Source organism: Bubalus bubalis, chromosome 1 (genome assembly GCF_019923935.1).
Source record: "Bubalus bubalis isolate 160015118507 breed Murrah chromosome 1, NDDB_SH_1, whole genome shotgun sequence".
In the NCBI taxonomy this organism is placed as follows: Eukaryota; Metazoa; Chordata; class Mammalia; order Artiodactyla; family Bovidae; genus Bubalus; species Bubalus bubalis.
Window position 1 is genome coordinate 186,842,758 of NC_059157.1, and position 27,670 is coordinate 186,870,427.

Consider the following 27,670-nt stretch of genomic DNA (forward strand, 5'->3'; position numbering starts at 1 on the left):
TAGGAAGAGAACTCAGCTTTATTGACATCAAGCAGGCTTTCTTCCACGCGTTCTACATCCAACAGTAATATAACGTAGTAAAGCACAAGGCGTATTAAAACATAGCCAGTTCTAAGCAGTCGGGATATTTCCTGTTATAGAAAAGAAGTAACCTGCCCACAGATTCACATTAACATACACGGTACATTAATATCAATCTCTGCTTCATACACCAGGCTAAGGGGCATGTGTGCATACAGGCTGCGGCCCTTCAGCAAACTGACTCTCACAACAGCATCGGCGGGAGGTGCGAGACACCCCTGACGATGAAGGAACAGTGCTTTTATAGCCGAGACCATGAGGCTGTCTCCTGCAGTCGTCTCGGGGGTCACACCCCGAAAGCTGAGGCCCCTGCACAGTGTAGCTGTTTGTAAAGCAAGTCAGGAGACCCCAACACAGCATCACTCGCCACAAACCACCGTCTCTCCAAAAATAAGAACTGGAGAGAAAAGGACATGAAAGCTGGGTCACTGAACTCAGTAACACTGTTCTGAGTCCAGAACTGAGGCTGTGTGCTGACTTTTGGACAGCTGACTTTAGAGTTCAAATATTTTATGCAACATGAAATGAACAAAGGCAGGTACCATGGCTGGCATCCATGTGTGGCCACCCACAAGGACAGAGCGATGGACAAACAAACTTGGGTGTAGAAGGGCCAGTGAGACGACTGCTTTTGTTTTAAAAAACCAACTTATCAGTTTATGCTCGTTGCCCACAAACTAGATTAACCTACTTTTTATTTAAATTTTCATTATCTATTTGGCTGCACAATGTCTTAGTTGTACATGCACGATCTTCAATTGTAGCGCGTGGGATCCACTTCTGTGACCAGGGCTCAAACTCAGGCCCCTTGCATCGTGAGCATGGAGTCTTAGCCACTGGACCACCAGGGAAGTCCCCGAAGTGAGTGCTTTTAACAGATCTCAAGCGATAGCTGCCACTCTTCATCCATTAACGATATTCTATAAAACAATCCCACTCAAACTCTGTGGAGCAAGCTTCTTCACTGCTGCAAATGGAGACAAAAGATTCAGCTCCTCCCACACCTGCGTTCCCGTGGACTCCGGGCAGCCGCTCAGGCTGCCGGCTCTGTCACCGAGGGACCAACATCAGGAGTGAGGGACACAACCAAATGCCTCTGGACCACCATCCCTCCGACACGGGTGCCCACTAGCAGCGGCCAAGCACACTGATCAACCTCACCGGGAGGGCGGGTAACGCCTAAGCTTGGTCAGTGTCCCGCAGGCCACGGACGTGACGAGCAGAGCACGACGCTGGGACAGGAACCCTGCTGGGCCCCGTCTCCTGTGTCAGCAGGCTAGGTCTTGCTCCGCCGGAGGAGCGTGGCGGTGGGACTGGGGCCGCCCTGGAACTTGAGGCTCTGTAGGTTGACGTGGGCTCCGTGTCTGAGCAGAGTCTCCACTGTCTTGGTATGTCGGCCCTGGGCGGCCAGGTGCAGCGCGCTGAGGCCCTGCTCATCGGACAGGTCGAGCACGTCGGTGCTGACCAGCTCCTCCACCACCTCTGAGTGCCCGCCGGCAGCAGCCAGGTGCAGTGCCGTCTGGCTGCGGGGCCCCCGGGCCAGCATGTTGGCCCGCTCCTCCACCAGCAGCTTGACGGTTGCCAGGTGCCCATTGCGGGCGGCCAGGTGCAGAGCAGTGCAGCCCTCTGCAGTCACTGCCTCTCTGTGGGCGCCCCGGTGCAGGAGCAGCCTGGCCGTGCTTGTGTGGCCCGTCTCTGCGGCCACATGAAGCGGCGTCTGCGCCAGCAGGTTGCACACATTGACATCGGAGTGTAGGTCAATGAGGACGCGGGCCACACGGTAGTGCCCGCGCTGGGCAGCCAGGTGCAGGGGTGTCCTCCCGTCCAGCGTCTGGGCGTCCACGCTCACCCCTGGCTGCTTGGCCAGCAGCTTGACGATGGGCAGGTGGCCCTGCCAGGCGGCGTAGTGCAGTGGCACCCAGGCGTCCTTCCCCGGCAGGCCTGCATCCACGCCACGGCGCAGCAGGATCCGCACAACGCCCTCCTGGCCGTGCTGGCAGGCCACATGCATGGGCGTCCGGCCCTCGCAGTCTGCCTCGTGCACGGAGGCATTCTTCTCCAGCAGCAGCCGCGTGCTGCCCTCATCCCCGTTCTGGGCCGCGAAGTGCAGGGCCGTCCACTGGTCCTCATCTGCGGCGTTGACACTGATCTTCCGGGCCAGCAGGAGCTCTACGATGCCCCGCACCCGTTTCTCCACGGCCACGTGCAGCGGGGTGGAGCCCCTCCTGTTGGTGAGGTTGGGGTTGGCATTGTTGAGCAGCAGCCACTTGACACAGTCCTCCTGCCCGGCCTCCACGGCCAGGTGCAGCAGACTGGCACCCCCATCCAGGACCAGGTCCACGTCCTGGGGCTGCAGGATCTTCATTAGCCTGCTGGTGTCCCCACTCACGATGGCGTCCACCAGCTTCTTCTTCTGGATGTCCGTGGTGCCAAGGTCTGCGGGGAGAGCAGATGCAGGGGTCAGACGGGGCGGCTCCTGAGGTCTGGCCGGTGTTTGAACGTAGCTACTGTTTACCTGAAATCGCTTAAGTGTTTGTCCATGCGGTTTAAGACCTAGTGGGGAGACCTCAGGAAGGTCAATGAATATCCCCAACGTGCTCTTTTGTCAAATTGCAAAATGAAAATCATTCCAGCTATCCGATAAAGTTGTGATTAAATAAAGGATATAAAATTCAGGCCCTTGCTGGTGCTCAGCAATGGCAGTGACTGCTAACGAGGGAGAGAGGGCAGTGAACACAGAGCAGGCAGGAGCCCCCGAGCCACTGGAGATCTGGCAGCTCCCACCCTGGGGCATCCCTCCAGGGCCAAGCAGCTGCCTGCAGCCCAACCTCCAAACAGTGCCTCCTGTCCCAGTACCACCACCTAGGATGCTTTCTAGAAAAATCCTCCAAGGACTGAGACTCCCACTTTAGAAGGACTGTTACTCATGATGTAAACATGTAAATGTTTGATTTATATGTTGTCTGGGCTTCTGATATGCATGAAACAAGACGCCTTCATGGGAAACATGCTCAAGGAGCCTTGCATAGGAGGAGGGGGTGCTGGGTGTGCTAAGAAAACAGAGTAAATGCAGCTGGGACTTGGTGTTTCAGCACAGGCTCCTGAGACGAACCAGTGACTGATCTAAGCATGAACACATCACCTGAAGGTACCAGACCCTGAGAAGAGCGCGTTCTAATGACTTTCTCCATGGGAAACAGGTGCTTCTTTCTTTCCAACCTCAGCGCTGACTGCTCACCTCCAATGCAGCCAGGCCTTCCCTACCTCTGCATCTTTGCAAGGTGTCTCCTTACTCAAAATGCTCTCTTTAATCCCAAACACACCACTCTAAAAATCCCAGGAGGGCCAAGGCATCTAAGCAAGGTCCTCATTCCAGGAAGAATTCCCGATTCCCCAGGAAGAGCAAGCTCCCCTTCCTCCTGAGGTCTGCACCCTCCCCACGACCCTCCGGCCACCCCTGTGCTACAGCCCTACACATGAACATCCATCTTTTCCTCATGGAAAGGAAATCTCACACATCGTCCTCACAGGAGATGCAGTGAGACCCTCACAGAAGGGCCCTCATGCCCAAGGGCCAGCAACTGGGACAGGGCTGGAGCAGGGAAAAGTGCCTTCCAGAGAGAAAACCCAAGGTGTATAGTCAGGACCAGACAGTTATGACCTCCAACGACACTGCAGGCCCAGGAAAGGGGAGCCCACAAATAAGAAAGAATGGGTGTGTACCCAGCGTTGCCTGAGAAGGTACAGGGCTGACATTACAAAAGAGAGAGAGCTCTCCAGGAAGAGGGGGTCCATCCATTCACTGGGCTACCTGGTACAATCCAGCCTCTTCAACCTACACACCTGAGGTCAGTCCCTGCACGCGGTGTCGGCACAGGTGAGACCCTCCACGCAGCCAGGGGCGTGACCCACTCCCCTTACACCTAAGTGCCACCTGCTCATCCCGCGTGCCCCTCCAGTGTGCACTGACACCCAAACCCAATGAGCAAAGGGCTGCAGAAAACACAGAACTGCAGCCGGGCCAAGAAACAAGACGCCCGATCCTTTTCAGTTGCTCACACCGTGCCTGCCCCCTCAGAATTAAACCCATTATTTCTCTGGTGTGGAGCCCCTGCTCACCACTCGTTGAAGGCTCCCTCTCGAAAGACAAGGACAGTGACCCTCGGGAGGAGAAAGCAGAATCCACAGAGGACACCCCCGAGAGCCTCTTGCCGCTGCTCGCTGACGGAAGTTTGGACTCGGAGGAGCTGCGGCTGAGCTCTTCCGGGCCCTCAAGGGTCTGGGAGATGCCAGAGTCCAGCTGGGACAGCAGCTCGGAGAGGCTGTAATCGTTGTCGAAGGTGGGGGCAGAGGCACGCTTCAGTGGGGTGGGCACGGGAGGCTGCGGAGACAAGCAGACAGAAGAGATGAGGCTCCATCCATGACCAGATGGGGCAGGATCAGGGGAACACGTGGGTCGCCCATGAGCCACACAGAGAATTCAACTCCTGTTCCCACACGGTGCTGGTGCTAAAGAGAAACGGAGGAAGGAGATGGTTTTGGGTAGGGTCCTAACACCCTGAACCTTCCTTGGGGCCATGCAAGGCTGGCTTGGGAGCTGCGGGTGCACAGGTGAGGTGTGGGGCCCAGCCCTGGGGAGGGCATGGCATTCCAGCTCAACACGTGCTAACAGGCCCTTCACAGGCTCTGTCCTGACAGCGGGGAGAAAGGCAGGTCCTGGTGAGGGATCAGAGCCTGCGAGGGACTCATGGCCCTTCCCTGAATCCTCCGACCCAGCGGCCTGGTGCGCCGAGTCACACCCATGTGCTGGGCCGCTCTTTTCTTTAGCGGGGGCCAGGTCCCCTCCACCGTCGCTTTGCCCCTGACCTGACACACACAGCCCTCATGCTCAGAAAGCAGACACACCATAAATGGTTACTTACCTGCCAGCCTTACACCCCGGCCAGGGATGATAACACCAGATAACACCTTATAAAGTCAGTTTATCAGCCTCCACTTTACAAGTCCGACTGCCTTAAATGTATTTATTTAGTTAGCATAGTTAGAATTTCTTATCACATCTTACATAACCTGTGTGGCACTCGTAGAGGAAAAACATTTATGGGCAGTTAGAAAGGCACCAATCCCCAACCTCGAGGTGCAGAAAGACACCCAGACCCCTGGAGCCCAGACCCCTCTCCCCAGTGTGGCCCAGCGGGGGCTTCAAGCAGCTCCCCTGGTTCAAAGCGCATCCGGGCCGGACTTCCCTGGTGGTCCAATAGTTAAGCCTGGGCCCTTTCAATACAGAGGGTGCGGGTTCTGTGCCTGGTCAAGGAACTAAGATCCCACATGCTGTGCAGTGCAGTCAGAAAACACACACACACAGTATCCAGGCGGCGGCTACTTAATGTCAGCCATGGGCCCACACTGCCCTTCCCTAAGCACAGACAGCAGGTGGGGATGGGATACCATCAGGCAGGAAACCAATCTGGGGCCAGCACACCATGGACCTACCCCTGCCCTGAGACAGAATTCTGCAGCCGGCTCTAAGCCTCAGAACCGGGCAGGTGGTTCAGGCTGGCAGGGCGTCTGCAGGAAGCAGAGACTCAATCCCTGAAGCTGATGTGGTGGAAACCAGGCCCCGGGAGGGTCCCCATTACCTCAGCCTCAGCATCAGGCGGGTCTCTCACATCTGGGTCTTGAGTTGTCTCTTTTACCTCCTCATCAGGTTTTTCGCACAGGTCTTCAGTTTCAGAAGTGATTTCTTTGGAGGAAAACACAATCGGGTGTGAAACTCAGACAATGAATTAGCAAATGAGCTACTTAAACCTGTGACCTTGGAGGGGACCAGCGCCTGCGGTGTTCAGTCTGACCGGTCAGCGCTGCCCATGCTGCTGGCCCCTGGCTAAGCTCACAGCGGACCCCCAGCACCCCCATCAGCAACCACATGCAGGGTCTGGCCAGACTCTAAAAGGAGCCACCGTATCCCTGTTTCCCCAAGAAGCCTTCGTCCAGGGAGCCCCGCTAGCCAGCCCAGCCAGAGCTTGTACCCCGATGGCCTGGGCTGCCAGCACCAGGCTGCCAGCACCTCGTTCACACTCATTTTCCTCCTATGTTTGAAATGTCATGATCAATTCCAACGGCATCAGGATCACTTTCCTAACCAAAGGACACAGCTGTTCCCTGGGGACGAGGCCCCAAGAGAAATGCAAAGAAGGCCACAGGCCAGTGGTCACATGGTCCCCAAAAGATACACTACTGTATCTGAACCTGGAACACCAGGCTCCTCGGGACAGCAGGCCGCAGCCGGAAGTGGACAGCACCCCTCCCTGGCCCTGGGAGCTGGAGGGCCATGGGCAGGGCCCTGGGCGGGCACAGCCTACAGGAGGCGGGCTCACTCTGGCACTTCTGTCTGTGAATAGCCTCCTCGTCCAGGCTGCTGCCTGTCCCCTTCCTGGCCATCAACTCCATCCCCTGGGACGACAGCATGCGTGTCAGGCAGCAGGGCTCCCGGAGCCCAGGGCGGGCGCTCACCTTGGAAGCTGGGCCGCTCCCGGGGGTCCCCGTGCCAACAGCGTTGCATGAGGCGAAGGAGGCTCCCGCAGGCGCGCGGCCGGGATCTGCAGACAGGCGGCAGCTCCGGCCTGTGGCCCTTCACCACTCTCACCATGATGTGCAGGATGTTTTTCTCGTCTGCAAAGGGAAGGTGCACAAGTCAGGGCAGCTCCCAGGGGCTGAGGTCAGATTTCTTATCTTCAGGAGGAGCGACGACGACCGTGGGAAAGTTTGGGCGCCCTCCCGGGAGACACGGTATTATTTCCTCTTCAAAGCACAGAGGTTTCTGAAATCCTTAACCTTGCCGGACACACCTGTCCTCTATGTTCCAGATGTTGGAAACCACCTGTGATCTACCGAGGGGAATCACTCTCTTGTATCACAGAGATCTTTCTGTGCAGCAAACTCAAAGAAAAATCAAGTTCAAAGGAGTAAAATATCTAACGGGGCAGATTCCAAAGGGGCCCAAACAGAGGAAAACTGATGAACCGTGGAGTCACACTGTCAGGCCCCAAGTGGCCCATAGCTCCCTGCAACGACGAAAGTCTTTCTGAATTCCTACCCCAAAGCACAGGTGCCTGGCGATGAGCCAGCTCCGGTGATGGTACATGGCTCTCAGTCCCTTCACACATGGGCTGTGTAAACAGGGACCCTTCTCCTGCAATTTGTAACGTTGGGTCCCACGTGGCCTCCTTTCTAACCCCCTGCAGAAGCAGGCACGGACCCCTCACCATCGTCATCCTGGTCACAGAATGAGGGGCCCAAGGCGACCCTCAGGGCCCAGATTTCCTCAATCAGCCTAAAGCCACACCGGCGACCAAGCAGGAGTGCAAGCTTCTGGTTCCCACCACGCCCACATCAGGGGACTCCCGAGATGCCGAGCCACAGGGGTGGAAAACTGGCCCAAAGTCACCGATGGCTGCCAGGAGTCTGCTCTGATGTTTTGTTCCACTTTCCCATTAAATCTTATGCAATATCGAGCTCAGGTATCTACATGTTATCTCCACAATAACTCAGACTTCCAAAACCCAGCAGGTCCTCTGGATAAAACGTAAGTCACCTAAACACCTGGAAGAGTTTCTGCTGCCAAACACAGACGGAACAGGTTCATAAGCCGCCTCTGCACTCCCTGGATGGCCCATTGACCAATTGATAAAGCACGGGCGCCTCAGCTCCCATGTTCCTTCCCATCATGTGTCTGACCCCAGGGGCCGTGTCCAGCAGACGGTGGCAGTCAGACGGGCACACAGCCACACTGAAAAGAACCCAGACCCTGGACCTCCGCGGAGGAGGCAGCGCCATGGAGACAGGGTAATGACTACGGACAAAACCCTACAAGGATCCTACTCTGCTTCTCAACCAGCAGACCTAGGGCTGCACACTGACTCTGACCTGCATTTTTAGAACTTTTTGGTCAAACCAGAAAAGATGAAGTAGCCCAGATAGGCTTGGAGAGGAAGAGGAAAGCTTTCCAAAATAAAGAGAAAAAGTACTTGACTTTTCCAGTAAACCAAGTCAAGGTACTGAAATCTCAAGGCCAGAAATCCACGTGGTGGGTGCCTGGTGGGTGCGGGGGAAGAGGAAACTCCCAGCTCTGAGGCTGGGCGGGCTGACCCAGGGACTCTGACCTGGAGGCACCCCTCTGCGGCAGCATCTACATAGTGATTCTGGAGACTGGCTGCCCCATAAGAAGAACACCCTTCACACAACTGCACCATACACTTCAACACAGTTCTGGTAGTCATTTCTGTTAGACATGTGCTTTACAACCAAAAATTACAAAATTACAAAAAAAAAAAAAAAAAAAAAACTAGCTGGAAATAAGTACAACAGACAAACCCACAGAAACAGAAAACAGGTGAGTGGTGATGAGGGGCTGGGGGCGGGGGGTTGGGAATGACTTGCCTAAGCGCCAGGGGGTCCAGGTGGGGACGGTCGTACAACACTGTGAGCTTAACACCACAATGCATAGCTGAAGTGATTAAAAATGGGAATTTTAGCAGCTAAATGCTAATAAGAATTTCTTTTAAAAAATTGTAATGGGAATTATATGCTGTGTATGTCACACAACACAAAAGAATGAGCTGGTACCTAACAAGATCCACTGACTGGACCCCATCGGATCTGTGCCTTTCCCTGTATGTGAACTGCATGAAGAGATCACCTTTTTGGCATATGTGAAAGCCCGCAATGAGGTGGGCCGTGGGTCTCCGTGCTGATGTGCTGGGCTGGACAGAGCAGCCTCACCACCCCACCTGCCTGGACAGCCCACCAGCTCCACGAGCCAGGGCAGCCCCCTCTGCGATTGGCAGGCCCTTCTTACACAGAAAGGACCACAAAGCACCCCCTTCACGGGGCCAGGAGAGACGGCTGCACCACCCCCAACATGTCCACTCACCTGCAAACGGCTTCTTCTGCGTGAGCACACCCCAGATCACGATGGCAAAGCTGCAAGGAGACGGGCACATTAGTGCCTACGAGTCAGATTCTCAAACAAAGCCAGAGCCCCCCTCCCCTAACACTGCAACAAGCTCAGGAAAACCACCCCCTCAACCAGAGTCTTAAGAGACGGGGGAGAGAGAGAGAGAAAGAGGACATGGAGGTATTTTTCATGAATTTTTTAAATGGGCAAATACTCTTATTGTGGGACGAGGCATGCTGGAAGCTCAGACTGGACTGTCGGTCCAAACAGCAGGAAGGGGTCCCTGAGAGGGAGCCACCCTGTCCCTGGACCATCAGCTTGTGAGGAGAACGGCGTGACTGCTTCATTTGCACCACGTTCTTGCAGACACGTCCACAAGATGCTGACTACAGCTCTCGGTGACTTGAGTAACCTGCCCACTGATGTCATCCAAGTGCATGGAAAAGACGAGCGGGCAGCCAGCTGAGCTTTCCACAGCCCTTGGTGGTGATTAGAAGCTATATATACTTGTGTGGTAATACATATACAAATTGGGATGGCCAAAAAGTCCATTTGGGTTTTTCTGTAACATCTTAAGGAATACAGGAATGAACATTTTGTCCAACCATATAAATATACATACATAAATGTGTGTGTGTATGCACATATTTTTATATATGTACACATATTTATCTATATATATAATATATACATACACAACACATATATATACATGTGTATACACACACACACACACATACACACACAATCTATCTATATAATTGCTCTGGATATACCCCCCAAAGAGCTCAATCTGGTAAATTAAAAAAAAAAAAGTCCAAACGTGGGCTATCAGCCTGCATTGGGTTAACAGCACCTGTTTATAGAGACCCAAAAGTCCTCAGTGAAAATTAACTGAAATCTGCCAGTTCAAAAACTGAAACTCAACTCTGAATAAAGAGAGAATGTTATTCTCCCTAAACCCTACGAGCCGGGCCCAGTGCCCCCGTACTGCTCGCCTGCAGACGGACAGGGAGAAGCCCAGCAGAGCACAGGCAGGGCGGCTGTGGTCAAACCGGCCGGCCGGGACCCCAGGCAGCGGCGATGACACAAGCGCAGGGCTCAGGGTGACAGTCATCCGCGTGGACAAGAACCACAATGACGGGGCTTAAGTGCCACTCGCACCCGCCCGCCTGCTTTTCTTCTTCAAAAGTCTGAGGGATTAAGACCATGACCATTTGGGAAACGATGCCACCACGTGATTCCCGATTGTTCTCTGGCTCAGAAATCCCCAATGCTGCCTTGTGAACAGCCTCCAGGTGTCCACGTTCCTGTCACAGGTCAGTGACGCTCGGAAGGGTAAGTTCTGAGCCAGAGGGACTGGATTTGGGAGCCTGAATTCACATGCAGACAGCCGCACAGACCACTGAAAGCAGGTGGTCTCAACAGACACGTGAGGAAGCCCACCTTTCCTACAAACACCGAAGCTCTCACCAGGCAGGGGCTGCCCATCCGTTACGTAACCGGCTCTGACTGACACCAGCCATTCACGACCTCCATCCTAAGCGGCATCACCCACAGCAGAGAAGTTCCTCTTGTAAGAAAGTTCTGGGGTTGGGACTTCCCTAACGGTCCCTGGTTAAGACTCTGAGCTCCCCATGCAGGGGTCACGGATTCGATCCCTGGTCAGGGAACTAAGACCCCCACATGCTGCACAGTGTAGCAAGGAAAGAGAAGAAAAGAGAAAGTTCTGGGGTGGCTTGTGATCACCGACTAAACGCCCTCTCATCTGGACTGAACCTCTTATCTGACGGTACCCGGGAGCCCTTGGGAAAGCCCCGTCCAAACCCGAGGAATGAAGGTGCAGAGCCGGCCAGGGCTGTACACCTGGGGCCCACCTGTACACGTCATGCTTGGTGTCAAAGAGCCGGCTCTTCTCCCGGATGCGCTCTGGAGGGAGGTAGGCGATGGTGCCGAATAGGCCGTCCATGCTGAGGTCATGCGAGTGGGACAGCCCGTTGCACTTGGCCAGCCCGAAGTCAGAAATCTGGAACAGAGCGGCGAGGAGGGGGCTGGTCAGGCTTGGCTGGCAGCGTGCCGAGCGAGGTGGCCCGGCTGCCGCTTCAGGACGTTTATCATCATGTCCCCTCAGCAGTGTTGGGGGGTGCGGTCCCCCAGCCTGGCTGTGCAGGTCCCTTCACAGGACCGCAGCTCTCACGTCAGCTGCACTCCCCGACCAGGCAGGAAGGCCCGGCCGGCCAGGGAAGAACCAAGCCTGAAGACATTAAGGGCTTGACGGGTCGGGAAAAGATGACACTATCAGGAAGGAATTCACTGGGAGAGGGAACTGAAGAATTACGGCTTGTCTGTGGGGCGTTGTGTCTGCCCCGTCACACAAAGGGAGGAAGCGGCCCTTCGTTTTCAGGTGTTGGGGCAAAGCAGTTATGCAATCTCGCAGCTGGGGAAGCGGGCAAGTGGTGGCACGTCCTTTAAAAGGAAATATGTCTTCAGAAGCCCTTTAAAGCGAGCAGAACACACACGACCAATCTGTCCTCCACGCAGAATGTTCTGGGGACAGACACTTGCTGTCTGCAAACACACAGCATCCCAGCGTCCTGCACCCAGCTCGTACACCGCCCAGCCCACCAGTCCAAGGGCACCTGTTCCCAGGGGCTTGGCCCTCACACCCCCCTGCCTCCTCGGCTCCTGGGACAAAGGTGCCCACCCTGAAGGTCTGGGGAAGCCACAAGGGGGAAGTCACTGCAGGGACCCACCGCCCTCCAGCCCCCGACCCCGGCTGTCAATCAGAGCTTGGTGGTGTTAAACGCCCCTTGCTGTTAAGCCACACTTGCCGGCAGGTGGAAAATGGCCCCTTTATAAATTCTCCTCTGAGCCTCATGGATTTTTCTAAGCCTTCTAATTAATTCTGGGCTCCTCCTCAAACACACCTCTGGAGTGATCGGAAATGCGGCTGAGTCAGGCCTTTAGTTCTGGGCTCACCTGCCCACAAGGCAAGCCAGGGGCCTGGTGTCATCACCGCTGAGCGAGGGAAGTTCATGACTGGGGGCCCGGGCCTCACATCTGCGGGGGGTGGGGAGGGTGATGGGAAGAAAGCCCGCAAGACTGGACCTGGCCCCCTATTTCTGCAGCCAGGCTGTGCCAGGGTGGGCGTGGGTCCATGCAAAGGAGGCCAGTCTGGCCACTTCCGGGCTTCCGACAGCTCTCCGTTCTCTGGCCTCCAAGACACTTTCCACTCTGAAGAGCAAAGGGCCAGCTCCCCACAACAGACCCATCACCCAACCCCACGGCTCAGGAGGAGAAAGCAACACAAGGGAACAGCTGGACGAGTGGTAAGTGTCAGGACCAGACTCTCAGAAGCGTGCTGGCTGCCCTTTCTTTTTATTTCTGCTCTTTTCAGGTACAGCCAGCTGCTTCATGACATCCGTGGCGAAAAGAAAATATGCATAATTCTATGTGAAAGCCCTGGCGTCAAAATCAAACTCAGAAATGAGAATCCTCTGATGCCCGCTGACCCTCCGGCCCGCCAGACTTCTCCACCTGACCTTTCTCATCTCCCCGTCTGTCCCCAGGTTCCTGGAGAGAGGGACAGAGTGGCAATCCCGGTGAACAGCAAGTGTCTACAATTCACAAATGAATTCACACTTAGTGTCCACCTTGGTACTGCCCAGAGCCGGTGTTCACACAGGCCCCAAGACACAGCCCTTCCCCAGCCGGGCCCAGCTGGATGAGGCTAACAGAGAGTAACCGAATGCAGGGGCGGGCTGCGCCACCTCGGGGAGAAGGCCATTGGGGACCACAGAGGACAGGACCCTGGGTGTCCCTCTGAACACAGTCTGGGCTGAGCAACCTGGGCCTCAAGTGTAGCCTGAGGTTTTAAGTCGAGTTATTGCATTATGAAGTTGAAATGGGTTTACTGCTTAAAATTAATATTTTAGTAGTGACACTTTGTATACTTAATATCAAGTATTCATTTAATATTAAGCGTCTTGAATACTCATTCCAAAACATAGTGGTTGCTGTGAAATTTTCAGTTCCAATCCTCCTATCTATGGACATTAATGTAGTCTGGAGGGATCAAGGGAAGGGGGTGGAGTGACAACTTATCATCTTATTTCAAGATTGCAGATTCCAGTTATATCACTGCAAATAACCATCAACTAAGAACTGCCCAGAAATCCAGTGGATGACTTAGAACCTCAGACCAAGCTCCCACTGAGCCATTCCTGAGGATGAAAGAAACGCAGACTATAAACAGATTTTCTGCTGGTCTGGGGCTATGTGTGGTGACCGCCCCATAAATAGGGAGTCATGGAGGAGTCCGTTCCTGATCTCTCCAGGGAAGTGGGGTGGTACCCTGGCTGTGTCCTCAAAGTGGCAGCATCCCTCCCCACCTGTTCCCAGCCATCCCAGGTCCTCCATGACAAGCCGCATGGTCCTTTACGGAATGTTCACCCACTTCCTAAAACTGTCAAAAGTGCCAGGCCTGCCAAGCCAGGGGCTGCCAAGTGGAGGAAGAAGAAAGCGGAGGGAGAAAGTGCTCAAACCGAGGAGCCTCAGAGCTGACGCAGAAACACACAGACCACAGGGACACCAGCCCCGGGTGCCAGCGAGTGGCACTCTCCACCCTGCTGGGCGAGTGTTCAGTCCTACTGTGCGCCCAGCATCAGGACCATCCCTGGATGAAGGTCAACATCCGGTATGGACAGAACAGAGGGACTGTGTCCTGGCCATTCCAACTCCATGGGCCAGGCGCGGTGACCCAACAACAGGGCCATCACCCCACCTGCCAGGGGCAGAGCACGGGAAGGCTGTGCTGCTGAGGAGGGTGCTGGGAGGAAGGTCACCATGGTCCTACAGGGCGTGGCCTCCCGGCCCAAACTTGGCTATCAGCAGAGGAACCTGCACCGTGGGGAGGGAATGGGCTGAAATACAAGCCCCGCCGGGCCCACTGTGGTCCATGATGCTGAAAAGACGGCTCTGCAGGCCGGGCTGTGCCCACTGGGGACTCCCTAAGAAAGGCGCATTTTATTCCAGCGATATCTCAGCAACCCTCCCACACCCTGTACTCTAATCCAACTATGTCTGTTTCCCCTGCCCCTAAAACCCAGAACTTTCCATGACTTCCTCCACCAAAAGGCTGTTCCGTGTGTGCCCCCCAATCCTGACTGGTCCTCTCTGGAGACCAGTCCCACCCAGTGACACCCCCACCCTGAGCTGTTCTGTGTGTGCCCCCCAATCCTGAACACCCCCACCCTGAGCTGGAGTTACAGTGTCTCCTCACACTGCACCCTGGGGGCTGCCTGGGCACCTACCACCACTACCCACTCCACCCCTGCGTGACAACGCCTGCCACCCATTATGTCTGTGAGCACCCCATGTGTGGCAGCGGGTTGGGTGACGGACAAGGGCTCCAGGGCCCCCGAATGTGGTTCTAACCTCTGCTCAACCATGTACAATGGGACAACACGGGCCTTTGACTCAACCCTCCGAGCCCCAGCTTGGCAGGAGCCACCGTTCACGTGGTGTTTTCCTTGGGAGATGTGGCAGCGCTCCTGCAGGTGGGGTCCTCTGCAAACAGCAGGGACCTGTCCTCACCTCCCCATTCTTGGGCATATTCAAGTTTGAGATCCAAGGTCTCACACTGACTGGGTGCCCATGGACCCCAGGCTCCCAGTCACAACCCTGTAATGTTCATGGGGGGGCAGAGGGTCCACACGTGAGGCCAGCACCCCAACCAGAAGGAAGCAGGACTGCAGGGGTGAGAGAGCTGGGCGGACCAGGAACCACCCACCTGATGTCTGTTTTCTCAATTCCCTGCTTCACTTTAGCAGGAGTGTACTTCGAATTTCTGCTAAAATCTGATCATTGAGTGACATCTCCTTAAGGACACATTGTAGCTAAACATCTGTTGTGAAAACTGATTTCCCCATGGGTCACAGGTGGACTTGGCCAGAGCTCTGTGCCTGTTGCAGAGTCAGGATGCAGGCGGTGGGTGCTGCGTGCAGGGGACCAGCCTTCCTTCCAAGGGTGAGTGAGGATGCCAAGGAGCCAGAGGGGACCCAGGCCGTGGCATGCGGGTCTTCCCACCAACTTGCCTTCCTGAGGCATGGGGAGGCCGTGGCGGCTGGGTGAGCCCTAGAACCCAGGTCACCTCGTGCCCTCCATGGACAGAGATCTTCAAAGAAATGCAAACCTGAACGCACTAACAATGGCCAATCCCAGCGGGCGATTTTTAGTTATATTATACCTCATGCTTTTCTGCTTTATAAACTTACCGAAAAAAAGATCAGAACTAACAGGCCTTGAGTGAAGACAACAGAAGTCTCGGGGTGTCATGGAGAGAAGCCCTGAGTCCTTCCAGGGCTTCTCTCCATGACACCCCGAGACTCCCATCACCCCAGGAACCACCAAGGGGAAACACAGCCCCACCGGGCCTCACACAGAGATGGCCAATCCGTGGTCCACTTTCTAACCTGATTTTGTCAGATGGCCAATCAGCCCAGACTCCTAGAGTCCTGATCCAGAATGTGGGGTAGGGTGACCTGTGTTCCTAAGAGCCCATTTTCCAGCTACACCATCGGGGCATTTGGACCAGCCACACACAACAACAGTGGGGGTCCTGATGCTGAGAGAGCCTCTGTTTCGAGTTCTTTCCTGCAGGAGAACCACCTCCTCTTCTGACTTCTCGCTGGCTCTGAGGTTCCACCACCTTCCCCACCCCAGCCCCAGAGCACCCAGCCCTCTCTGGGCACCCCCACCTTGACATGGTAGTGGGTGTCCAGCAGGATGGCGGGCTTGAGGTCCAGCCTCCCCCTGCACCCCCAGAGCATGAGCCCTGCCCGTGCACCCCCACCTTGACATGGTAGTGGGCGTCCAGCAGGATGTTGGCGGGCTTGAGGTCCAGGTGCAGGAGCGGCGGGGCCATGCAGTGCAGGAAGTTCATGCCCACGGCCGTCTCATGGATGATGCGGAAGCGCAGGTCCCAGGGCAGCGGCTCGGAGGCCAGCAGCTTCTCCAGGGAGCCGGTCTCCATGTACTCCATGACCAGGCCCACGGGCTCCCGGCAGATGCCGTACACGGGCAGGATGTAACGGAACTTGGCCATCTCCATCTTCTTGGCTTCTTCCAGAAGTTCCATGCGCTCCCTGGAAAAGTTCAAAGACATGAGGAACATGGGGGGCAGCAGTCGCCTGGTCGCAAACACGGGCACCGCAGCCAGGAGACAATCAGCTCCATACGGCTGACAAAATTGCTAAAACGCATGTATGCCTATGTACAAATGCATGGGTGTGTGTGCACACATACAGACAGGGCTCACTTTAGTGTCAAATACAGTGAGACCCCTACATACGATAGAGTTCCTTTTGAGAGCATGTTCGTAAGTCCAACAAAGTGAGCCTGGGTACCCAACTAACACAATCGGCTATATGGTACTATACTGTCTAGGTTTATAAATACTTTTCAGAAATAATATATTAAAAAACAAACACAAATTAAGAAAGAAAACATCTTTTAACCTCACAGTACAGGACCTTGAGAGCTACAGTGTACGGCACAACAGCTGACACACAGGGGCACATTCACATCTTTGAAAGTTGGCAACTTAAAGGTTCGTATGTAGGGGACTTTCTGGGCCCTCCAAGGCCTTCGGTTCCATGGTTATTCAAACACAGCTACATGTTTTGGGGTTATCAGAGGTGAAAACAGAGACTGATTATGATCTGAAAACTCTCAGGCAGCACTGAGTCAGTGCAGGCTCTGGGCTTCAGAGGCGGCGGCCAATGCTGACAAATCCTTCACTTGGGATGACAGAAGGGACGTTCAGGTTAAAAGCTGTAATGAACTGTCCACCCAAAGAGCTCAGCCCCCTTCTTTTTGAAGCCCATCACTCCATCCGGCCTCGTCATTCCTGACCGCAACCCCACACTGAAATCCACAGAGCACTGGTCTCGAGCAGGGTCTGCAGAGACCACTGTCCAAAAGCCGCCTCCTCTTTAAAGCCACTGTAGTAAATTACACGTAACACGGTATTTATCACTGTGACCATTCACAAGTGGGCAATTCACAGGCATCAATATCCATTCACGAGCTTGTACAATCAACACTACTCTCTCCACCCAAACTCTGTCATCATCCCAAAAAAAGTGTCTGTGCCCACCCCAACAGCAGCCCTCCTCGCAGCCCCCAACCTCTTTTCCACTTCCCAGAACCTCTATGGACTTCACATAAGTGGAATCATACAATACCTGTCCTTTAGTAACTTGCTTATTTCACTCATCATGCTTTCCCGGTCCACCCATGTTGGAGCACACACCAGGTCACTCTTCTCAGAGCTGAGTAACATTCCACTGTAGGAACCGACATGCTGTGTTTATCTGCTTATCTGCCGATTGGCACTTGGCTGGTCTGCACCTTTCAGTTACTGGGACTAATGCTGTACATTTATACACACAGGTGGTTCAAGTCCCCGCTTCTATCTCTTGGATATACTCTGAGAAGGAGAGTTGCCCGGTCATGTGGTATTTCTATGTCTAACCTTTTGAGAAACTGCCGAACTGCTGTCCACGGCCAGCTCCTATTTTGTAAAGGAACTCTGGCTGGGAGTCTTGCCCATCCATTCACGTCCCCAGGGGCAGGGCAGCCTCTATACTCAAGGCAGAGATGCGTGGCCAGACTCTGTGGGCTGCAGAGCCTGAAACATTCGCTCTCTCCTGTCAGAAAATCCGCCAAACCCGCTCTATGTCACTTCCTGGTGCAGCCCATGGCCTTACAGCCTAGCACCCAGGGCCTTGGTCAGGGTTAGTGTGACGGGTCAAAGTCTCAGGGTGCATTCAGGAGACGAGGCTGAGGCCCAAAAGGACAGCGTCTGGCCACCACAGAAAGGACCTGGGAGCTGACTGAAATGCAGATTCCTCAGCCCTGCTCCTGGGGAATGGGCTCTAGGTGGGTGCCAGGAACCTGTTTTCTCCAAAGCTCCTAAGGGACAGTTCAGAAGCACACAGCCCATGGAGGGCTAGGAACTGAAGCAGAAAGCAGCACAAGAGGCCGCAGGGACCCCTCCCCACCAGAAGGCAGACTCCCACACCAGCCACCCCACCCAGACCCAGGATGGCTGGTTCCCACCACAGGGGCTCTTCTGGAGTCTGGGTGCACCTGCCCGCCCCACCTGCCCCTGGTCCCACTTCTCAGCCTGCTGGAGAATCAGAAACCACCAAGAAAAATGAGTCTGTTTCTCACTGACCAGCCTCCTCTCTGTGACCACAGCTCACTCCCAGGCTCCCCTCACAGGCACGAAAGCACTTCCCAGGGTGGGGCCACCAGCAAGGAAGAGCCGTGACATGCTGACACCAGTTCTGGCTCTGCCCTCGGTGGGCTCGGCTGGACAGCATCTTAGCACCTCTGCCTACCTGTCCAGCCCCTGCTTTTGGGAGGGGAGCCCCCCGCCCTGTGAACACTCACCAAGGTGGGCGTCTCAGGGAGAAGATCTCTGGATGTAGACCAGTGGTTCTCACCCAGGGACAACTTTGCCTCCGGGGACACTGGCACTGCCTGGAGACATGTGGGTTGTCAGAGCTGGGGGCTGCTGGCATCCAGTGGGGAGAAGCCAGGAGCACTGCCCACCCCCTACCCTGCATTGCACAGGACAGCCCCCAAGGCCAAGACTTATCCAGCCCCAAAAGCCAAGGGTTAAGCTTGACAACCCCGGCAACAGAGCTAACGCATTTTTAGCCAAATTTAAAATAAACCTCTACAGCCTGGAATCGCCCACTTCAGTACTCCCAGCATTTGCTTTAATTTTAATCTGTATCCAATTAAAATTCATTTATTGACATATATTTACTGTGCATCCTCTACATGTTAGAACTGATGACAAGAAGACCTTTCCCTGCCTTCAGAATATTTACCTTCTAGGGGAGAAGATGGAAAATTACCCCCAAAAGAGAGGTGTCATTGAAAAATCCAAGATCTTTGAAGGGAAAGAACAGGGACCTGGGGAGGTTTAATAAAGGGGGTCCCTAACTTGGGTGGGCAGAGGGCAGGCAAAAGTAAGGGCTTATGAGGAGGTCACAGCCCCACTTCTGCAGGGGGGCCCAGGCTAGGAACCACGGGAGCAGAGGGGCTATACACACTCAGGGTGGGTGACCCACTCAGGGAGGTCACCAGGGCCCTGGCTGCCAGAAGTAGAGGGGGCGCAGGCTGGTCAATGTGGGGCTCATTTCTGAATGAGAATCATTAAGGCTCGGTGATGGATTGGATGTGAAGAGGGAGGGAACAAGGATGGTCCTAGAACGCTACTGGGAATCACTAGGCGGCTCCCCATTCAGGGAAGCAGCAGGAGGTGAGAGGTAGGAAGGGTTGGCGTGGGTTAGTTCTAATCAGGTGCAAGGAGCAAGAGAACCCTACTTACTGGCCTCAAGCACAAGTGTGACAGGTATCAGGAGTAAATAAAGACACGACTACAAAACAAAACTGAGCTAACTCGCCTTAGTTTGATGCGCTTCCTAAGCACTCTGGTTAAAGAGCCAATGAATGGACAGACAGCAGGATGCCCACAAGAGCCCCTGTGGGGGCCCCAGACTGGGCTGAAGCCTGGGTTCAGATGCCTGGCCCCAGCCAGCCCCTCCCTGCAGCCACGCTGCTTGCTGGGCTCCAGGATGACCTGCAGGCAGACCCCAGCCCTGTACCCACTCTCGAGGGACATCTATACCAGAAAAGGGCTGGATCAAGCATAATTTAAAATAAAGGTAGTGAAGGACAAGGAAGCCTGATGTGCTGCAGTCCATCGGGTCACAAAGAGCTGGACACGACTTAGCGACTGAACAACACAAGTCACTTAAGGATCGGAAATGGCACCCTTGGTCCATCCCCTTCTTCCTCCTCCGGAGAGACCTCACGTCACCTACACTAACCAGTTCAAGCACCCTCCTCTGACACTCACTACCCAGTGGTGGGGATCAGCACTGGGGCTGCTTCTGTTCCCTACTGAAGAATCAGTTTTGTGACTTGTCTGGTCCTCCTGCCTTCCTTCATATTCTTTTAAAGTGACTGGTGTGCCACTGCTCCCCACCAGCACGAGTCCAGCATGCAGCACTCACATGGCCCTGACATGTTTGGCCACGGGATGGACAGAGACACACTTTCCCCGGGAGTCCCCCCCCAGGCCTGCAGGCTTCCAGGCACTGCTGGTTCCAGAGTTTACAGGCCAGTCGCTCAGAGGACATTCTGAGAGCCAGCCCCAGCCCCACCCCCCTGCCAGCCTGACAACAGCCAAGGAGGTTGTCAATTACACTGAGGCTGAAGGTCTTATGAAGAGCGGCTCTGTGCCTCTCAGCAAAAGTGTTTGGTTCCATTTGCCCAAAGGGCTGAATACATAAGACGCAGGTGACTTCTGATGGCAGAGTTTGAGTTCGTTAGGCTTAGAGGAGCCGCTAGGCAGCCCCACCAGCCGAGGTCAGCAGGTTCCCAGCTCATTCCCCTGCCCCGGGGCCCTTCCCGCCAAACTGAAACCCCCATTAACCTGACTTTGTTTAAGCGGGGTGGGGGGCGGCCCTGCAGCTATCTGCTCCATAGAGTTGACTGTGGCTGGAATGTTCTAAGACTGCCTGTACCCTTTCGGGAAGCAACATCAGGCAGGCTTTATGACTGACACAGGTCAGTGTGACCACTGACCACACATCCCAGGACAGCTAGAGGAGGAAGGTGAGATATCCTGGAAATGAAGTCTGCATTTCCAGCGACAAATCACCTTCTCCGTGACAGCTCAGTCAGAAATGCCTTAAAGCCAAGGACCCTACCCTGGCTGCACCCACCGGGGAGGGGAAGGGGGTTCCAGGACCATGCAGCAGGGGGATCAAAGGAACCCGGAAGGAGCCCCTCACATGGAACTGGGGGCGGGCTGGCCGAGCCCCCTAACCACCCTCATTGTTCAGGTTCAGGAAGGTCGACGCAAAAGGTGTTCGTCCCATTTATCCTCTAGGTCTTTCTTCCCCGGGCCTCTGGTACCGTGCCAGGAGCCCCCACCCGACCCCACCGCACACCTGGCAGTATCAGCAGTTCAATAAGTCAGGGCTGGGCTGGGCCCTTTCCGGGAGCTGCTGGAAAAGACAGGAAAGTGCTTCGTACACAGAATGAAACCACCACTGTGTTTTCATAAATTTAAATGCACTTTTCCTCAAAGCAGTGTTTCCAGTTTATGCTGATAACAACACACAGGACGGAGATTGGATACTGTGATGGCTGCTACTACTTAAGGACCAGGAGAGACTGTCAAACAGGTCCCAGAACCCAGGTGTAGGACCGGGCCAGGGGCCTACAGGTGCCCAGACTCCTCACCATCCAATCCCATTCCACCCAGCGAGGGATGAAGCTCCAGCCACCAGAGTCCACTGACATCAGTTCAGTTCAGTCGCTCAGTTGTGTCCGACTCTTTGCGACCCCACGAATCGCAGCACGCCAGGCCTCCCTGTCCATCACCAACTCCCAGAGTTCACTCAAACTCACGTCCATCGAGTCCGTGATGCCATCCAGCCATCTCATCCTCTGTTGTCCCCTTCTCCTCCTGCCCCCAATCCCTCCCAGCATCAGAGTCTTTTCCAGCGAGTCAACTCTTCGCATGAGGTGGCCAAAGTATTGGAGTTTCAGCTTTAGCATCATTCCTTCCAAAGAACACCGACATCAGTCTTCATTAAACCCCAAAATGGTGACGTGCTAAAAGCATGTCTACAATTAGGCATAATTCAGTAGGGCTGGCGTCATGTTTCTCTTCTGTAATCATTTCAATCACATCTCCTTTCTCCCATTTGGGGAAGGGTTGCTGTTTCCCAGCAGGAATGGGGGAAAGCACCCCCGCCCCACCCCTCTTGCTCCAAGACGGAACACCAAGCTGGGGTCTAATTTGTTAAAGTCACTTACTCAGCACCATTTAGGTCAGTACAATCTTTCTTCTGGCTGAAACCCTTTTCCCCCACCCCAGAGAAGGCGGGGGGTGGGGAGAGATGAGAAATCTCACCAGACTGATCATTTTTTTCTTTCTTTTGATATTCATTTGACAGTGTCGGGTCTTAGTTGAGGCATGCGGGATCTTTTGTTGAAGCCTGAGCTGAGCTGCCTTTCGGCTAGTGGGATCTCAGTTCCCTGCATCCCTGAATCAGGAGTCTTGGCCACTGGACCACCAGGGAAGTCCCAAACTGATTATTTCCAAAGGACCTTTTTTGGAGAAGCCATGGGGTTCTCCTCCAGTCTCAGGCAGAAATTCTAAAGACATCCAGCCATATCTGGAGGCAAGTACCTTGTGGGGAGGAGGGGAGAAAAAGGGTCCTGGGACTCAGGCTTCTGAAAAAGGAGCCTCAGGAAACTGCGGGCAGAGGAGGAAGGGTGGAGGTGCAGGGAGGCACCTGGTAACAAAGAGCTCCTCAGAGGGAGAGCGCTGGGAAGCACCTATGGGAAGAGGCAGCAGGAGCACCATTTAATCATTCCTGAGCCTCCCGGCCCGGCCTCCTCTCTGTGCACCAACCCAGTTACGTTCCCAGGGAGCCTGCAAGGGGTTCCCACACTGCTATTTTTAAAACTGACAAGAACCAGGCTTGTCGGATTGTCAGCTCTGTATGTACAAACCTGGGGTTTGCTCAGGCTCGCCCCAACGAGCCTCGGCCAATCACCCAGCAGCGGCTGGTGCTCAGCTATCCCAGGCTTCCTCTTAGCCAGGGGTGGGGGCCAGAGGAACGGGCCTGCAGGGCTAGTTCTCACCTAAATGGGAATGCCCCCCCTCAACTAAGCCCTGCCCAAAACCTCAAGATCCCCTAATGAGGGTCAGCTGGGAGGACACACGTCTCCCCTGAACTACCAGACTACCAGATGTCCCCATGAGAGGGGGAGATGAAGATGAAGGGGGTATCAGTTCTCCCAGGTCCCCCTTGGAAGCTACCTTGCAGGTGTTCATCTGTCTGCTGCAAACTTCAAGGGGTGGCTGGGACCAGGCGGCCCCTGACTTTCTTACAGAGAAGTACCTGCTCACATAGTCTGGGGCAGCCTGCTACTCTGAGGAGCCCTCAATGGGTGCTGGGGATCAGGCCCCGCTGTGGCCAAGGGATGGCATGAAGACTGGGGCCAGGAGACCCCAGCCTCCCTAGAGGGAGAAGCGGCTGATGAAAATGAGCCCACACCTGTACCTGCAGTGGGTCCCAATGTAACCAGTGGAAGAGGCCCTTGGAAGGAAAAGGTCAGGCCCTCATGGCAGGGGTGAGAAGTACCAGCCTAAAAACAGGTGAGACAAGACTTGGCCAGGAGGGGCACGGGGCTGGGAGCTGCACCCAGGAACCTCAGTTAAATCAACTCCCCGCTCCAGGAAACATCTTGCAAACAGAAGGGTCAGGATGGTGGGCAGCTCATCAAAAGAGCATGGAGCCAACCTGTGGAAATCTGGCCGGACACTCCACCATTCCAAGATACGGATGCAAGCCTGCTCCCCCTGCACCAATGAGGGAGGGGCATGAACTCCGAATGAGAATCTCAAACCAAAGCGTCAATAATTAACTCTGAAGAGTTTTCTTTACAAAGAGCAGGGGTTTGACCATCTTCTCAATCAGAGGAATCTGCTGCTAACGCAGAAGCCAGCCTGCTCGACTCAGCCTGGCAAAGCGCAAGAGGTGAATTCTTCCGCTGGGCAATGCTGACCTCGACCCAGCTGCCCAGCACATGCCTCCACCTGCCTATTTCAGGCAGGGCAGGAAAGCCTTCCAGTTACAGGACAAAACACTTTACAACCAGGCCATGCAAGATCCTAAGTGGCCTGCCTCACGTGGAGAAACCCGACCTCCAACTGGGCCACCCAAGAAACAAGAAACAGGGCCTGGATGCTGGAAATAACAGATCCTAGGGAGGGCTGATGAGTCAGCCTGGGGACCTGCTTGTTTACTCTGCTCTTCCAACACAATAAGGTGATGTTAAAAGCCCTCGCTGATGAAGAAAACTCGGCCAGAAGACTCCAGCAGACAAATAAATGCCCCCGAGAGCATAAAAATATCTACACAGTGGCAAGAGTCTTGCCTTTCAGTATCTAACTATGAGCTGGCATTCAAAGTGATTCAGATTTCATCAAAATAACCACAGCGCCCCTCCCAGACTGAGAAGCTCCCAGGATCCGAGGCAGAGCTTCTCAGGCTGCTCACCTTTGAGCCAGTGATATTTGCACGACACTTGGCACCACTCTACTGAAATTTGAGGCTTAGAGCAAAAACCCACCAATATTTCTGCTGTATAATCTCTTAGGCCAGGATGAAAACGCAGAAGATGCCCAGGGCTTCCTCCTATCGAGGACCACGGGCTGTGGCAGCTCGCACTGTGATTCTGCGTACCGCAGTCCAGGGCTCGCACTGTGATTCTGCGTACCGCAGTCCAGGGGGCACACATGGCCACCCTGGAAATGAGCATTGCCACCACTGGGGAGGGGGTGATGGGGGGTGGAGGGGGAGGGGAGCTCGAGTTTGTAGGGCCCATCACTCAATAAGCCGAGGATTAGAAACCAGGTCTCTGAGATAGCAAAGGAGTCACCTTCCTAGTCTGTGTCTGTTCAGGGCTGACTATAGAGACAGCTCTCCAAGAACCCGCCTGTCAATGCAGAAGACCCAAGAAACACTGGGTTCGAACCCTGAGTGGGGAAGATCCCCTGAAGTAGGAAATGACACCTCATTCCAGTATTCTTGCCTGGGAAGTTCCATGGACAGAGGGGTCTGGTGGACTATAGTCCATGGGGTTGCAAAGAGCCCCAACTTGGCAACAAGCATTGTGTGGCATGGCTCCATACAAACCACAAATGCCACACAACTTCCATTTTGAATGCAAACTTCACCAAAGGCTAAGTAATTTAGATGCACTCAACTAAAGCTTATAAATTATTAAAATGCAACCATAAACAGTGAACAACCCCCAGCCAAAAAGAGCTGCTTCTCAAGACTCTCCTCCCATCTCCCTCTCCCCTAAAAGTACACACAGAGCATAATCCACCGGCTGAATTTAACTGGGGCAGCTCTGGTCCTTTCCAACTGTCTTTATTTGAGCACCCCTGTTACCGAGGGACAAGCAGATATCCTCCCAGCTTTGGATGGGGAAACTGGGGTCTAGGAGGGCGCCGTGGCCCGGCCACAAAGTGGGTAAGTGCAAGGCCGCTCCCCAGAGGCCTGGTCTGGAAATGAAATCAGCCTAAAAGACAGTGTGCGACCAGAAAGCGCCTAGTGTTGTAACAAGGCTCCCGGGCCACTTGCCGGACCCACCGCCAGGCCCAAGCCAGGTAGAGACTCTCAAGTGCTAGGGCGCTGAGGAAGCCTGGCCAAGCCAAGTCCAGTGCTTCCGACCGAAATAATTACAGTCTTCCACCAATTTGTGCTCCAAAGTAAATTACTAAGTAAGTCGAACGGAGTCTAACTCACTCACAAAGCCCAGATCCCCACACGGCAATTTTTCTAAGCCGGGAGCAAACCGCAGCGCCAGGGTGGGACCTGGGCGGACCGGACGCGCCACCGAGGGTCGAAGATGCAAGGCGAGCTCGGGACCTTGAAAATCCGGGGCCCACCGGAAGCCAGGTAACAATACAAGGCACTCAACAACTCCTTAGGCGAACGCAGCTCCCCGAGGGTCTCCGGTAGGAGCCGCCTCCCGGGACCCCGGCGGTCAAATAGACCCGGAGCTCGCCAAGCCGCCCCCCGCGTCCCTTTCACCCATTCAGCGGCGCCCATCCCGCCGGGGGCTCACGGCCTCTCCCGGCGCTGGGTTTTCCTGCCGAGGCTGCCCCGGAGGCCACTCGGGTGGAGAGAACGGGAACGCCCGGAACCCAGGCTCCCCACCGCCCGCCCAGCGCAGCCGCCCCTGCCCGGGCCGCTGACCTGTCGTCGACGTGCAGGCTCGGCGAGCACTTGATGGCGAGCCATGTCTTCCAGTGGACGTGGCGCACCTTGTACACCTGCCCGAAGCCGCCCGAGCCGACCTTCTCCCAGCCCGCGAACTCGCCCGCGTCGAAGGTGCGCAGCAGCCCCAGGGCCCACGGGCCCCGGCTCTCGCCCTCCATCGCGCGCGTCTAACCGTCGCCCCGCGCCGCCGCGGCCGCCCAGGTGCCAGGTGCGCGCCCCGCCCGCTGACATCATGTCCGCCGCCAGCTCCGCCCCCCCTCCGGCCCCGCCCCCCGAGCACCAGGTTGGGCAGAAAGACCCACCGGACAGGTGGGGTCGCACGGCGCCCAGCGAAAGAAGGACCTGGCGGCGCCCGCGTGTGTGCTGCGGGCCTGCGTGTGTGTTTAGATCATCGTAGAGCCATACGCAGTTGTAAAAAATAATTCACTCTGCCAAAGTGCTATCACTTTACAAAATTTTGCAAAAACAGAAAAAAGTAAATATTGACTTTGATACAATCCGCCCATCGTATTCAGATTTCTCCTATATTCTTTGTTAGTAAGAAGTTCTATACAATGTTACCACTTGTGTAGATTCGTGTATCCACCTCAAACTACCTTATGTTCCCGCACAGGAATCACAGCGTGGGAGCTTTTGGAATTGGCTTTTTGCACTCAGCATAATTCTCTGGAGATTCATGTCTCACTTTTTCACACGGAAGTTTCCACTTTGAAAGTAACTTGTTTTGTTTTTCAATTACCCCAGCAGAAAATCTAAAGTGCGTTCCTAAGACAGCAGAGGTTCCCATCTTTTCCTAGAGAGCAGCATCTTTTTACATATAGAAGCGACCATTTGAAAAGATGCTTTTCTACTTTTGGGAGAGAAAAAACAATTCCCCTCCTGAATGCTCCCTGTTCTTGGAAAGATATCTGGATCAGAGGTCAAGAAGTCTGATTGCGAACTTCCATGTCTAAAATACCACTCATCGAGTATATGGCTGAGCGATGAGAGATTTATTTTTGGCCAAAGAGATGAATAATGGCAGTAGGATGGGGGAGATGAGGAGCATTTTAATGACATCAACTGTATTTTTGCGTTAGTCACCAAAAAGGAGAGGTTGATCTTGGGCAGCATGTGGAAGCCTTAGCTTTCACAGACCTTACCTTCCCATAGGCACATAATCTTAGTTCACAGCCAGTACCTGATCCCCGTTTTATCTTCTCTTTGGCAAGTACTCACACACTGAAACAGGGCAGTGCTTGTTCCGGGGCCTCTTGGGAAGATCAGGAGGCTGTATCCTTTTCCATATAATCTTGAAATCAACATTGATCTCCCTGAGACTAGCGTGGCAAATAGTTATCTCAAGCTTGCTCATAGCCAATGTAACTAACATTTTAAAAATAATTGGGATTTAAGATATATAAAGACAAGTTGAAACATATAACATGGTCATTGTTTTGAGGGGGAAGAAAACAAAATTGGGTAGAAAATGAGTCTCTTGGGCTCCTTCTGCCACCTTTCTTCAGCTTCCTATCAACTCTGGAGTCTCAGCTACAGGAAGTTCAGCAGGCTTGGTGACTAACAGTCCACACCAGTCTAGTAATAAAACACACCAATTTCATTTCTTTAATCACCTGCTTGCCTCACTTGACAAATATTTATGGAGTGTCTGCCACAGGCTCAGTGTTGGCCTCCTGAACTGGGGATCCAGAGCCCACAGGGCCCTGCAGAGCCAGCCCCCAGCTGCAAGTAG

General features: G+C 54.4%; 1 protein-coding gene across 1 annotated transcript; it reads right to left on the reverse strand.

Annotated features, from left to right (window-relative positions):
- Positions 1 to 26,168, reverse strand: RIPK4 (receptor interacting serine/threonine kinase 4). Its single transcript, XM_006071527.3, has 8 exons — positions 25,915 to 26,168; positions 15,891 to 16,182; positions 10,915 to 11,063; positions 9,014 to 9,063; positions 6,595 to 6,753; positions 5,721 to 5,824; positions 4,201 to 4,462; positions 1 to 2,517 (listed from the first exon to the last, which is right to left on the reverse strand). Exons 1-8 carry the CDS (start codon positions 26,094 to 26,096, stop codon positions 1,358 to 1,360), a joined length of 2,358 nt encoding a protein of 785 aa, XP_006071589.2. The 5' UTR covers positions 26,097 to 26,168; the 3' UTR covers positions 1 to 1,357.
- Between the last annotated feature and the right edge of the window lie 1,502 nt (positions 26,169 to 27,670).